The 12494-nt window shown below is 47.6% G+C and overlaps 1 protein-coding gene across 3 annotated transcripts in view; it reads left to right on the top strand.

Annotated features, from left to right (window-relative positions):
* The window catches only part of LOC129823608 (V-type proton ATPase subunit H), a 101809-nt gene extending 93796 nt beyond the window's left edge, over positions 1-8013 (top strand). For 2 of the 3 annotated variants that reach the window (XM_055882463.1, XM_055882464.1), the window contains 3 exons: positions 1512-1613; positions 2386-2499; positions 7558-8013. In XM_055882463.1, the coding sequence (XP_055738438.1) occupies positions 1512-1613; positions 2386-2499; positions 7558-7627 (286 nt within the window). In that variant the 3' untranslated portion in view covers positions 7628-8013. The other variant, XM_055882465.1, reaches the window with a different exon arrangement.
* Positions 8014-12494: the final 4481 nt, after the last annotated feature.

The raw sequence follows: 12494 nt of genomic DNA, 5'->3' as shown, positions 1-12494 counted from the left end.
GTGGATGTTCTGTAAGACACAGAGCACTACCTAGTGTGGATGTTCGGTAAGACGCAGAGCACTACCTAGTGTGGATGTTCTGTAAGACACAGAGCACTACCTAGTGTGGATGTTCACTAAGACACAGAGCACTACCTAGTGTGGATGTTCTGTAAGATACAGAGCACTACCTAGTGTGGATGTTCTGTAAGACACAGAGCACTACCTAGTGTGGATGTTCGCTAAGACACAGAGCACTACCTAGTGTGGATGTTCTGTAAGACACAGAGCACTACCTAGTGTGGATGTTCACTAAGACACAGAGCACTACCTAGTGTGGATGTTCACTAAGACACAGAGCACTACCTAGTGTGGATGTTCACTAAGACACAGAGCACTACCTAGTGTGGATGTTCACTAAGACACAGAGCACTACCTAGTGTGGATGTTCACTAAGACACAGAGCACTACCTAGTGTGAATGTTCACTAAGACACAGAGCACTACCTAGTGTGGATGTTCACTAAGACACAGAGCACTACCTAGTGTGGATGTTCTGTAAGACACAGAGCACTACCTAGTGTGGATGTTCTGTAAGATACAGAGCACTACCTAGTGTGAATGTTCACTAAGACACAGAGCACTACCTAGTGTGGATGTTCACTAAGACACAGAGCACTACCTAGTGTGGATGTTCACTAAGACACAGAGCACTACCTAGTGTGGATGTTCTGTAAGACACAGAGCACTACCCAGTGTGGATGTTCACTAAGACACAGAGCACTACCCAGTGTGGATGTTCACTAAGACACAGAGCACTACCTAGTGTGGATGTTCACTAAGACACAGAGCACTACCCAGTGTGGATGTTCACTAAGACACAGAGCACTACCTAGTGTGGATGTTCACTAAGACACAGAGCACTACCTAGTGTGGATGTTCTGTAAGACACAGAGCACTACCTAGTGTGGATGTTCACTAAGACACAGAGCAGTACCCAGTGTGGATGTTCAGTAAGACACAGAGCACTACCTAGTGTGGATGTTCGGTAAGACACAGAGCACTACCTAGTGTGGATGTTCACTAAGACGCAGAGCACTACCTAGTGTGGATGTTCACTAAGACGCAGAGCACTACCTAGTGTGGATGTTCACTAAGACGCAGAGCACTACCTAGTGTGGATGTTCACTAAGACACAGAGCACTACCCAGTGTGGATGTTCACTAAGACACAGAGCACTACCTAGTGTGGATGTTCACTAAGACACAGAGCACTACCTAGTGTGGATGTTCACTAAGACGCAGAGCACTACCTAGTGTGGATGTGTCTGACGTTTGGGGGGAAGAGGTGCCTGACGTGAGGGTGAAGCGTTACTTGACGTAAGGGTGAAGCGGTATCTGACTTTAGGGTTAGTTATGTGTTATATGTTCTCTCTCAGGATCCTTACTCGGCTATTGGAGGTATCTGATGTTAGGGTTAGTGTGATGAGGAATCTGATGTTAGTGTGATGAGGAATATGTTCTCCCTCCTCAGGATCCTTACTCGGCTGTTGGAGGTATCTGATGACCCTCAGGTTATTGCTGTAGCTGCTCATGATGTTGGAGAATACGTCAGACACTACCCTCGGGGGAAACGGTAAGGACACACAGTATACACTGACTGAACAATACATGAGGAACACCTGCTCTTTCCATGGCAGAGACTGACCAGGTGAAGTCTATAACCCCTTATTGATGTCACCTGTTAAATCCTCTTTAATCAGTGTGAATGAAGGGGAGGAGACATGTTAAAGAATAATTTTTATACCTTGAGACATGGATTGTGTATGTGTGTGCCATTCAGAGGGGTAGTTAGCAAGACAAAAGATTGAAGTGCCTTTGAACAGGGAATGGTAGTAGGTGCCAGGCGCACCGGTTTGAGTGTGTCAAGAACCGTATCGCTGCTGGGTTTTTTTACACTCAACAGTTCACCATCCGAAGGACATCCAGCCAACTTGACACAACTGTGGGAATGTTTTGTCCACTCAGTGTGGGTCTAACTAGGGTTTATCTCTGTGTGGGTCTAACCAGGGTTTATCTCAGTGTGGGTCTAACCAGGGTTTATCTCTGTGGGTCTAACCAGGGTTTATCTCTGTGTGGGTCTAACCAGGGTTTATCTCTGTGTGGGTCTAACCAGGGTTTATCTCTGTGTGGGTCTCACCAGGGTTTATCTCTGTGTGGGTCTAACCAGGGTTTATCTCTGTGTGGGTCTAACCAGGGTTTATCTCAGTGTGGGTCTAACCAGGGTTTATCTCTGTGTGGGTCTCACCAGGGTTTATCTCTGTGGGTCTAACCAGGGTTTATCTCTGTGTGGGTCTAACCAGGGTTTATCTCTGTGTGGGTCTAACCAGGGTTTATCTCTGTGTCAGGGTGATCGAGCAGCTTGGAGGTAAACAGCTGGTGATGAACCACATGCACCATGAAGATCAGCTGGTCCGCTACAACGCCCTGCTGGCCGTGCAGAAACTCATGGTCCACAACTGGTACGTACTGCTGCTAGGGACTAGTTTAAACTCATGGTCCACAACTGGTACTTACTACTGCTAGGTACTAGTTTAAACTGGTACGTACTACTGCTAGGTACTAGTTTAAACTCATGGTCCACAACTGGTACGTACTACTGCTAGGTACTAGTTTAAACTCATGGTCCACTACTGGTACGTACTACTGCTAGGTACTAGTTTAAACTCATGGTCCACAACTGGTACGTACTGCTGCTAGGGACTAGTTTAAACTGGTACGTACTGCTGCTAGGTACTAGTTTAAACTGGTACGTACTGCTGCTAGGTACTAGTTTAAACTCATGGTCCACAACTGGTACGTACTACTGCTAGGTACTAGTTTAAACTCATGGTCCACAACTGGTACGTACTGCTGCTAGGGACTAGTTTAAACTGGTACGTACTGCTGCTAGGTACTAGTTTAAACTGGTACGTACTGCTGCTAGGTACTAGTTTAAACTCATGGTCCACAACTGGTACGTACTACTGCTAGGTACTAGTTTAAACTCATGGTCCACAACTGGTATGTACTACTGCTAGGTACTAGTTTAAATGACGGCCTACCCCGGCAAAACCCAGACGACGCTGGGCCAATTGTGCGCCGCCCTATGGGACTCCCAATCACGGCCGGGTGTGAGGACTGGCGAGGCGTCTGTTTCTCAAACTAGACACTCTAATGTACTTGTAAAACAAGGACATTTCTAAGTGACCCCAAACTTTTGAACAGTAGTGTAGATACAGTACCAGTCAAAAGTTTGGACACACCAACTCATTCAAGGGTTTTTCTTTATTTTTATTATTTTCTACATTGTAGAATAATAGTGAAGACCTCAAAACTTTGAAATAACATATGGAATCATGTAGTAAACAAAAAAGTGTTAAACAAATCTGTGACAGCTTTGCACACTCTTGGCATTCTCTCAACCAGCTTCACCTGGAATGCTTTTCCAACAGTCTTGAAGGAGTTCCCACATATGCTGAACACTTGTTGGCTGCTTTTCCTTCACTCTGCGATCCAACTGATCCCAAACCATTTCAATTGGGTTGAGGTCGGGTGATTGTGGAGGCCAGGCCATCTGATGCAGCACTCCATCACTCTCCTTCTTGGTCAAATAGCCCTTACACAACCTGGAGGTGTGTTGAGTCATTGTCCTGTTGAAGAACACATGATAGTCCCACTAAGCCCAAACCAGATGGGATGGAGTATCTCTGCAGAATGCTGTGGTAGCCATGCTGGTTAAGTGTGCCTTGAATTGTTAATAAATCGCAGACAGTGTCACCAGTAAATCACACCACCTCCTCCATGCTTCACGGTGGGAACCACACATGCGGTGAATCCGTTCACCTACTCTGCGTCACAGAAAGACACGGCTGTTGGAGCCAAAAATCGCAAATTTGGACTCATCAGAGCAAAGGGCAGATTTCCACCGGTCTAATGTCCATTGCTCGTGTTTCTTGGCCCAAGCAAGTCTCTTCTTCTTATTGGTGTCCTTTAGTAGTGGTTTCTTTGCAGCAATTCAACCACGAAGGCCTGATTCACGCAGTCTCCTCTGAACAGTTGATGTTGAGATGTGTCTGTTACATTCTCTGTGAAGCATTTATTTGGGCTGCAATTTCTGATGCTGTTAACTCTAATGAACGTATCCTCTGCAGAAGAGGTAACTCTGGGTCTTCCTTTCCTGTGGGAGTACTCATGAGAGACAGTTTCATCATAGCTCTTGACGCGGCTGCACTTGAAGAAACTTTCAAAGTTCTTGAAAGTTTCTGATAAGTCAAATGTATTTATAAAGCCCTTTTTCATCAGCCGATGTCACAGTGCTGAACAGAAACCCATCCTGGAACCCCAAACAGCAGGCAATGCATGTTTTAAAGTAATGATGGGCTGTTGTTTCTCTTTGCTTATTTTTAGCTGTTCTTGCAATAATATGGACTTGGTCTTTCACCAAAGCTATCTTCTCTATACCACCCCTACCTTATCACAACACAACTCATTGGCTGAAACGCATTAAGAAGGGAAGAAATTCCACAAATTAACTTTTAGCAAGGAACACCTTTTAATTGAAATGCATTCCAGGTGACTACCTCATGGAACTGGTTGAGAGAATGCCAAGAGTGTGCAATACTGTCAAGGCAAAGGGTGGCTACTCTGAAGAATCTGAAATATAGAAAATATATTTTTATTTGTTTAACCCTTTTTTGGTTACCACATGATTCCATGTTTGTTATTTCATAGTTGTGATGTCTTCACTATTATTCTACAATGTAGAAATAAAGAAAAACCCTGCAATGAGTAGATGTGTCCAGACATTTGACTGGTACTGTATATATGAGCCTGTTGGTTTAAAACACGTTCACTATATACAGTGCCTTGTGAAAGTATTCAGACTCCTTGACGTTTTCCACATTTAGTTACAGCCTTATTCTAAAATGGATTAAATATTTTTTTTTAAATCTCAGCAATCTACACACAATACCCCATAATGACAAAGCAAAACAGATTTTCAGAAATTGTACCAAATGTGGAGATGGGAGAACCTTCCAGAAGGACAACCATCTCTTCAGTACTCCACCAATCAGTCCTTTATTGTAGAGTGGCCAGACGGAAGCCACTCCTCAGTAAAAGGGACATGACAACCCGCTTGGAGTTTGCCAAAAGGCACCTACAGACTCTCAAACTATGAGAAACAAGATACTCTGGTCTGATGAAACCAAGATTGAACTCTTTGGCCTGAATGCCAAGCGTCACGTCTGGAGGAAACCTGGCACCATCCCTACAGTGAAGCATGGTGGTGGCAGCATCATGCTGTGGGGATGTTTTTTCAGAGGCAGGAACTGGGAGATTCGTCAGGGTCGAGGCAAAGATGAACAGAGCAAAGTACAGAGAGATCCTTGATGAAAACCTTCTCCAGAGTGTTCAGTACCTCAGGCTGGGGTGAAGGTTCACCTTCCAACAGGACAACGCACACAGCCAAGACAATGCAGGAGTGGCTTCAGTACAAGTCTCTGAATGTCCTTGAGTGGCCCAGCCAGAGCCCGGACTTGAACCCGGTCAAACATCTCTGGAGACCTGAAAATAGCTGTGCAGAGACGCTCCCCATCCAACCTGACAGAGCTTGAGAGGATCTGCAGAGAAGAATGGGAGAAACTCCCCAAATACAGGTGTGTCAAGCTTGTAGCGTCATACCTAAGAAGACTCGAGGCTGTAATCGCTGCCAAAGGTTGTTCAACAAAGTACTAAGTAAAGGGTCTGAACTTATGTAAACGTAATATTTTAACAATTGTAAAAAATAAATAAATTGTGCTTTGTCATTATGGGGTATTGTGTGTAGATTGATGAGGGGAAAAACTATGTAATACAGTTTTGAATACGGCTGTAACCTAACAACTTGTGGATAAAGCGAAGGGGTCTGAATACTTTTCCGAAGGCACTGTAGTTTAGTAAAACCCCTCCCTCTCCCCTGTTTCAGGGTGGGCCTAGACTGTTCAGGGTGGGCCTAGACTGTTCAGGGTGGGCCTAGACTGTTCAGGGTGGGCCTAGACTGTTCAGGGTGGGCCTAGACTGTTCAGGGTGGGCCTAGACTGTTCAGGGTGGGCCTAGACTGTTCAGGGTGGGCCTAGACTGTTCAGGGTGGGCCTAGACTGTTCAGGGTGGGCCTAGACTGTTCAGGGTGGGCCTAGACTGTTCAGGGTGGGCCTAGACTGTTGAGTGCCAAAAACAAGGGGTTAAATACTCTACATGACCAAAAGTATGTGGACACCTGCTCGTCGAACATCTCATTCCAAAATTATGGGCATTAATATGTAGTTGGGCTCCCCTTTGATGCTATAACAGCCTCCACTCTTCTGGGAAGGCTTTCCAGTAGATGTTGGAACATTGCTGCTATAACAGCCTCCACTCTTCTGGGAAGGCTTTCAACTAGATGTAGGAACATTGCTGCTATAACAGCCTCCACTCTTCAGGGAAGGCTTTCCACTAGATGTTGGAACATTGCTGCTATAACAGCCTCCACTCTTCTGGGAAGGCTTTCCACTAGATGTTGGAACATTGCTGCTATAACAGCCTCCACTCTTCTGGGAAGGCTTTCCACTAGATGTTGGAACATTGCTGCTATAACAGCCTCCACTCTTCTGGGAAGGCTTTCCACTAGATGTTGGAACATTGCTGCTATAACAGCCTCCACTCTTCTGGGAAGGCTTTCCACTAGATGTTGGAACATTGCTGCTATAACAGCCTCCACTCTTCTGGGAAGGCTTTCCACTAGATGTTGGAACATTGCTGCTATAACAGCCTCCACTCTTCTGGGAAGGCTTTCCATTAGATGTTGGAACATTGCTGCTATAACAGCCTCCACTCTTCTGGGAAGGCTTTCCACTAGATGTTGGAACATTGCTGCTATAACAGCCTCCACTCTTCTGGGAAGGCTTTCCACTAGATGTAGGAACATTGCTGCTATAACAGCCTCCACTCTTCTGGGAAGGCTTTCCACTAGATGTTGGAACATTGCTGCTATAACAGCCTCCACTCTTCTGGGAAGGCTTTCCACTAGATGTAGGAACATTGCTGCTATAACAGCCTCCACTCTTCTGGGAAGAATTTCCACTAGATGTTGGAACATTGCTGCGGGGACTTGCTTCCATTCAACCACAAGAGTATTAGTGAGGTCGGCACTGATGTTGGGCGATTAGGCCTGGCTCACAGTCTGCGTACCAATTCATCCCAAAGGTGTTCGATGGGGTTGAGGCCAAGGATGATATATTCTGGATTATTGATTTTCTCCTCTACAGGGAGTACCTGGTCAATACTATAGTAATGATTATTGATTTTCTCCTCTACAGGGAGTACCTGGTCAATACTATAGTAATGATTATTGATTTTCTCCTCTACAGGGAGTACCTGGTCAATACTATAGTAATGATTATTGATTTTCTCCTCTACAGGGAGTACCTGGTCAATACTATAGTAATGATTATTGATCCTCTCCTCTGCAGGGAGTACATGGTCAATACTATAGTAATGATTATTGATCCTCTCCTCTACAGGGAGTACCTGGGGAAGCAGCTCCAGTCGTCTGACCAGCAGCAGCAACAGGCTGTGGCCACCAGGAGCTGATCCCTGACCCCTGCATGGAACCCAACTCTGTGTCTGGGTTTGCATACATGTACTGGGGTATACATGCATACCAGTATATGTACTGTATGTGTGGCTGTGTGTGTGTATCTATGTACATCGTCCAATGAAATTACCTGGATCAACTGTCCAGTTTATGTCAGGAGTTGATGTGTAAAAGGTGTTTCTTACTCGTCTATTCTCCTCCACTCTGGCTGTATGTTGATTTCCTGGTCGTGCTACAGTATATTATGTCATGTGTCCTCACAGCTATGTGATGTAAGGTGATTTAAATAGCACTTGGTGTTGTGATCAATATAAAATGGCTCAAGTTATTTGTGTCGTGTGTAAAACATTGTGAGTATCCAATAAAACTAATCTAGAGGGTCTGGTGGGGCTGTGTTTCTTCTTGACCGCTGTCATCTCTCATAATAACTGTAAGGTCTCTGTAAAGTCTCTCAGGTTGTTTAAGATGCATTTCCAAAAACATGTCAGATTGAGAGACCGACCACAGCAAGTCAGCATTGGACCCTGGATCTTCTGTTGCCGGTCACAGGAGAAGAGTTGTCGGGATAGAAAACTAAGACCTCCGCTGTGTTTGTGCGTGCGTGGGACCAGGCATGCCCCGCTCCACTGGGATGAGTCAATATGTATTTATTTGTTGCCCCGCTCCACTGGGTTCTCTCTCACACAAACAAGATCCCCTGTTATGTTTAGAGGAACTCTGGACTACCAGTCGAGCTAAATTACTAATGTGCGCTCTTCGACGCAAGCAACACTGAACCATGCATGAGAGCGTCAGCTGTTCTGGATCACGCTCTCTGTAGCCGATGTGAGTAAGACCTTTAAACAGGTCAACATTCACAAGACCGCAGGGCCAGACGGATTACCAGGACGCCCAGGTGGTAAGGGTAGGTATCAACACATCTGCCACGCTGATCCTCATCACTGCAGCCCCTCAGGTGTGTGTACTTAGTCCCCTCCTGTACTCCCTGTTTACCCACGACTGCGTGGCCAAACACGACTCCAACACCACCATTAAGTTTGCTGACGACACAACAGTGATAGGCCTGATCACCGGCCTATCACTTTTTGTTTTTTTTCACCCCCTTGTTCATTTCGTGGTATCCAATTGGTAGTAGTTAGTCTTGTCTCATCGCTGCAACTCCCGTACGGACTCGGGAGAGGCGAAGGTCGAGAGCCATGCGTCCTCCGAAACACAACCCAACCAAGCCCCACTGCCCATCCAGCCCGGAAGCCAGCCGCACCAATCTGTCGGCGGAAACACCGTACACCTGGTGACCTGGTCAGCGTGCACTGCGCCCGGCCCGCCACAGGAGTCGCTAGTGCGCGATGAGACAAGGATGTCCCTGCCGGCCTAACCCGGACGATGCTGGGCCAATTGTGCGCCGCCCCATGAGCCTCCCGGTCGCGGCCGGCTGCGACAGAGCCTGGGCTCGAACCCAGAATCTCTAGTGGCACAGCAAGCACTGCGATGCAGTACCTTAGACCACTGTGCCACTCGGGAGGCCTACGATGAGACTGTTGATAGGGAGGAGGTCAGACAGCAACCTCTCCCTCAATGTGAGCAAGACAAAGGAGCTGATCGTGGACTACAGGAAAAGGAGGGCCGAACAGGCTCCCATTAACATCGAGTCTGGAGTGGAGCAGGTCGAGAGTTTCAAGTTCCTTGGTGTCCAATTCACCAGCAAACTATCACGGTCCAAACACACCAAGACAGTCGTGAAGAGGGCACGACAAATCCTTTTCCCCCTCAGGAGACTGAAAAGATTTGGCATGGGCCCCCACAGCTGTAACATCGAGAGCATCCTGACCGGTTGCCTCACCGCCTGGTATGGCAACTGCTCGGCATCTGACCGTAAGGCGCTACAGAGGGTAGTGTGTACGGCCCAGTACATCACTGCGGCCAATATTCCTGCCATCCAGGACCAATATACTAGGCGGTGTCAGAGGAACGGCCAAAAATTGTCAGAATCCAGTCTTCTCTTCTCTCTCTTTTCTCTGTTCTCTCTGCTACTGTTCTCTCTGCTACCGCACAGCAAGTGGTACCAGAGCACCAAGTCTAGGTCCAAAAGCCTCCTTAACAGCTTCTACCCCCAAGCCTTAAGACTGCTGAACAATTAATCAATTAGCCACATGGACTATTTACATTAACCCCCCCCCTCCATTTGTTTTTACACTGCTGCTACATGCTGTTTATTATCTATGCATAGCCACTCCACTCCTACATGTACAAATTACCTCGACTAACCTACCGGTACCCCCTGTATATAGCCTCGTTATTGTTATTTTGTAACTTATTATATTTTATTTGGTAGATATTTTCTTAACTCTTTCTTGAACGGCTCTGTTAAGGGCTCGTAAGTAAGCGTTTCACGGTGAGGATATGAATGAAATATTCTGGTGACAAATACACATAACATTTAGTTTCACCACCAGGAGCCAGTTAAGAAAACATATTAATGGCACAGATTGACAGATTCTGTACAGGGACATTCTATAATCAATCAATTCAAATGAATCAGATTCTGGTGAATATACTCAATTGTAGATACATTCATCTTTGAAAAGTGAAAAATTACGAATAGTAATAGGCCTACATTAATATGAAGAAACTCATATTCCGTTGAAATGACATGTATGTCTGTGTTTAACTCGACTGTAAAATGACTTGAAGCTGAGAGTCCTTCAGTGTGACATTAGAGCAGAGCAGCTGTCCCATGCAGCCATGAGCAGAGCAGCAGCTGTTGTCCTGGGTTAGAGCTGACTGACTGCTACTGAGGGCTACCTCTACCCTTCTCTCTCTCCCCCCACACACACACACGAGTATCAAAGATTTTTGCTCAACGTTTCTAGTATTATTTCCTATTACCGACAAGCACCTCTGGAAATAAGATTGGGGATTACACACCACAGAGCAGCACATCTGATTTACCAGACCTGGATCCCGCATTCATCACAGGAGAGGGGGTGGTGTAGTCAGACTAAGGAGAGGGGGTGGTGTAGTCAGGCTAGGGAGAGGGGGTGGTGTAGTCAGACTAAGGAGAGGGGGTGGTGTAGTCAGACTAAGGAGAGGGGGTGGTGTAGTCAGGCTAGGGAGAGGGGGTGGTGTAGTCAGACTAAGGAGAGGGGGTGGTGTAGTCAGACTAAGGAGAGGGGGTGGTGTAGTCAGACTAAGGAGAGGGGGTGGTGTAGTCAGACTAAGGAGAGGGGGTGGTGTAGTCAGACTAAGGAGAGGGGGTGGTGTAGTCAGGCTAGGGAGAGGGGGTGGTGTAGTCAGACTAAGGAGAGGGGGTGGTGTAGTCAGACTAAGGAGAGGGGGTGGTGTAGTCAGACTAAGGAGAGGGGGTGGTGTAGTCAGACTAAGGAGAGGGGGTGGTGTAGTCAGACTAAGGAGAGGGGGTGGTGTAGTCAGGCTAAGGAGAGGGGGTGGTGTAGTCAGACTAAGGAGAGGGGGTGGTGTAGTCAGACTAAGGAGAGGGGGTGGTGTAGTCAGACTAAGGAGAGGGGGTGGTGTAGTCAGACTAAGGAGAGGGGGTGGTGTAGTCAGGCTAAGGAGAGGGGGTGGTGTAGTCAGACTAAGGAGAGGGGGTGGTGTAGTCAGACTAAGGAGAGGGGGTGGTGTAGTCAGACTAAGGAGAGGGGGTGGTGTAGTCAGACTAAGGAGAGGGGGTGGTGTAGTCAGACTAAGGAGAGGGGGTGGTGTAGTCAGACTAAGGAGAGGGGGTGGTGTAGTCAGACTAAGGAGAGGGGGTGGTGTAGTCAGACTAAGGAGAGGGGGTGGTGTAGTCAGACTAAGGAGAGGGGGTGGTGTAGTCAGACTAAGGAGAGGGGGTGGTGTAGTCAGACTAAGGAGAGGGGGTGGTGTAGTCAGACTAAGGAGAGGGGGTGGTGTAGTCAGACTAAGGAGAGGGGGTGGTGGTGTAGTCAGACTAAGGAGAGGGGGTGGTGGTGTAGTCAGACTAAGGAGAGGGGGTGGTGGTGTAGTCAGACTAAGGAGAGGGGGTGGTGTAGTCAGACTAAGGAGAGGGGGTGGTGTAGTCAGACTAAGGAGAGGGGGTGGTGTAGTCAGACTAAGGAGAGGGGGTGGTGTAGTCAGACTAAGGAGAGGGGGTGGTGTAGTCAGACTAAGGAGAGGGGGTGGTGTAGTCAGACTAAGGAGAGGGGGTGGTGTAGTCAGGCTAAGGAGAGGGGGTGGTGTAGTCAGACTAAGGAGAGGGGGTGGTGGTGTAGTCAGACTAAGGAGAGGGGGTGGTGTAGTCAGACTAAGGAGAGGGGGTGGTGTAGTCAGACTAAGGAGAGGGTGGTGTAGTCAGACTAAGGAGAGGGGGTGGTGGTGTAGTCAGACTAAGGAGAGGGGGTGGTGGTGTAGTCAGACTAAGGAGAGGGGGTGGTGTAGTCAGACTAAGGAGAGGGGGTGGTGTAGTCAGACTAAGGAGAGGGGGTGGTGTAGTCAGACTAGGGAGAGGGGGTGGTGTAGTCAGACTAGGGAGAGGGGGTGGTGTAGTCAGACTAAGGAGAGGGGGTGGTGTAGTCAGACTAAGGAGAGGGGGTGGTGTAGTCAGGCTAAGGAGAGGGGGTGGTGTAGTCAGACTAAGGAGAGGGGGTGGTGGTGTAGTCAGACTAAGGAGAGGGGGTGGTGTAGTCAGACTAAGGAGAGGGGGTGGTGTAGTCAGACTAAGGAGAGGGGGTGGTGTAGTCAGACTAAGGAGAGGGGGTGGTGGTGTAGTCAGACTAAGGAGAGGGGGTGGTGGTGTAGTCAGACTAAGGAGAGGGGGTGGTGGTGTAGTCAGACTAAGGAGAGGGGGTGGTGGTGTAGTCAGACTAAGGAGAGGGGGTGGTGGTGTAG

Source organism: Salvelinus fontinalis, chromosome 26, assembly GCF_029448725.1.
Source record: "Salvelinus fontinalis isolate EN_2023a chromosome 26, ASM2944872v1, whole genome shotgun sequence".
Classification (NCBI taxonomy): Eukaryota; Metazoa; Chordata; class Actinopteri; order Salmoniformes; family Salmonidae; genus Salvelinus; species Salvelinus fontinalis.
This window is presented reverse-complemented; position numbering and strand designations above follow the sequence as displayed.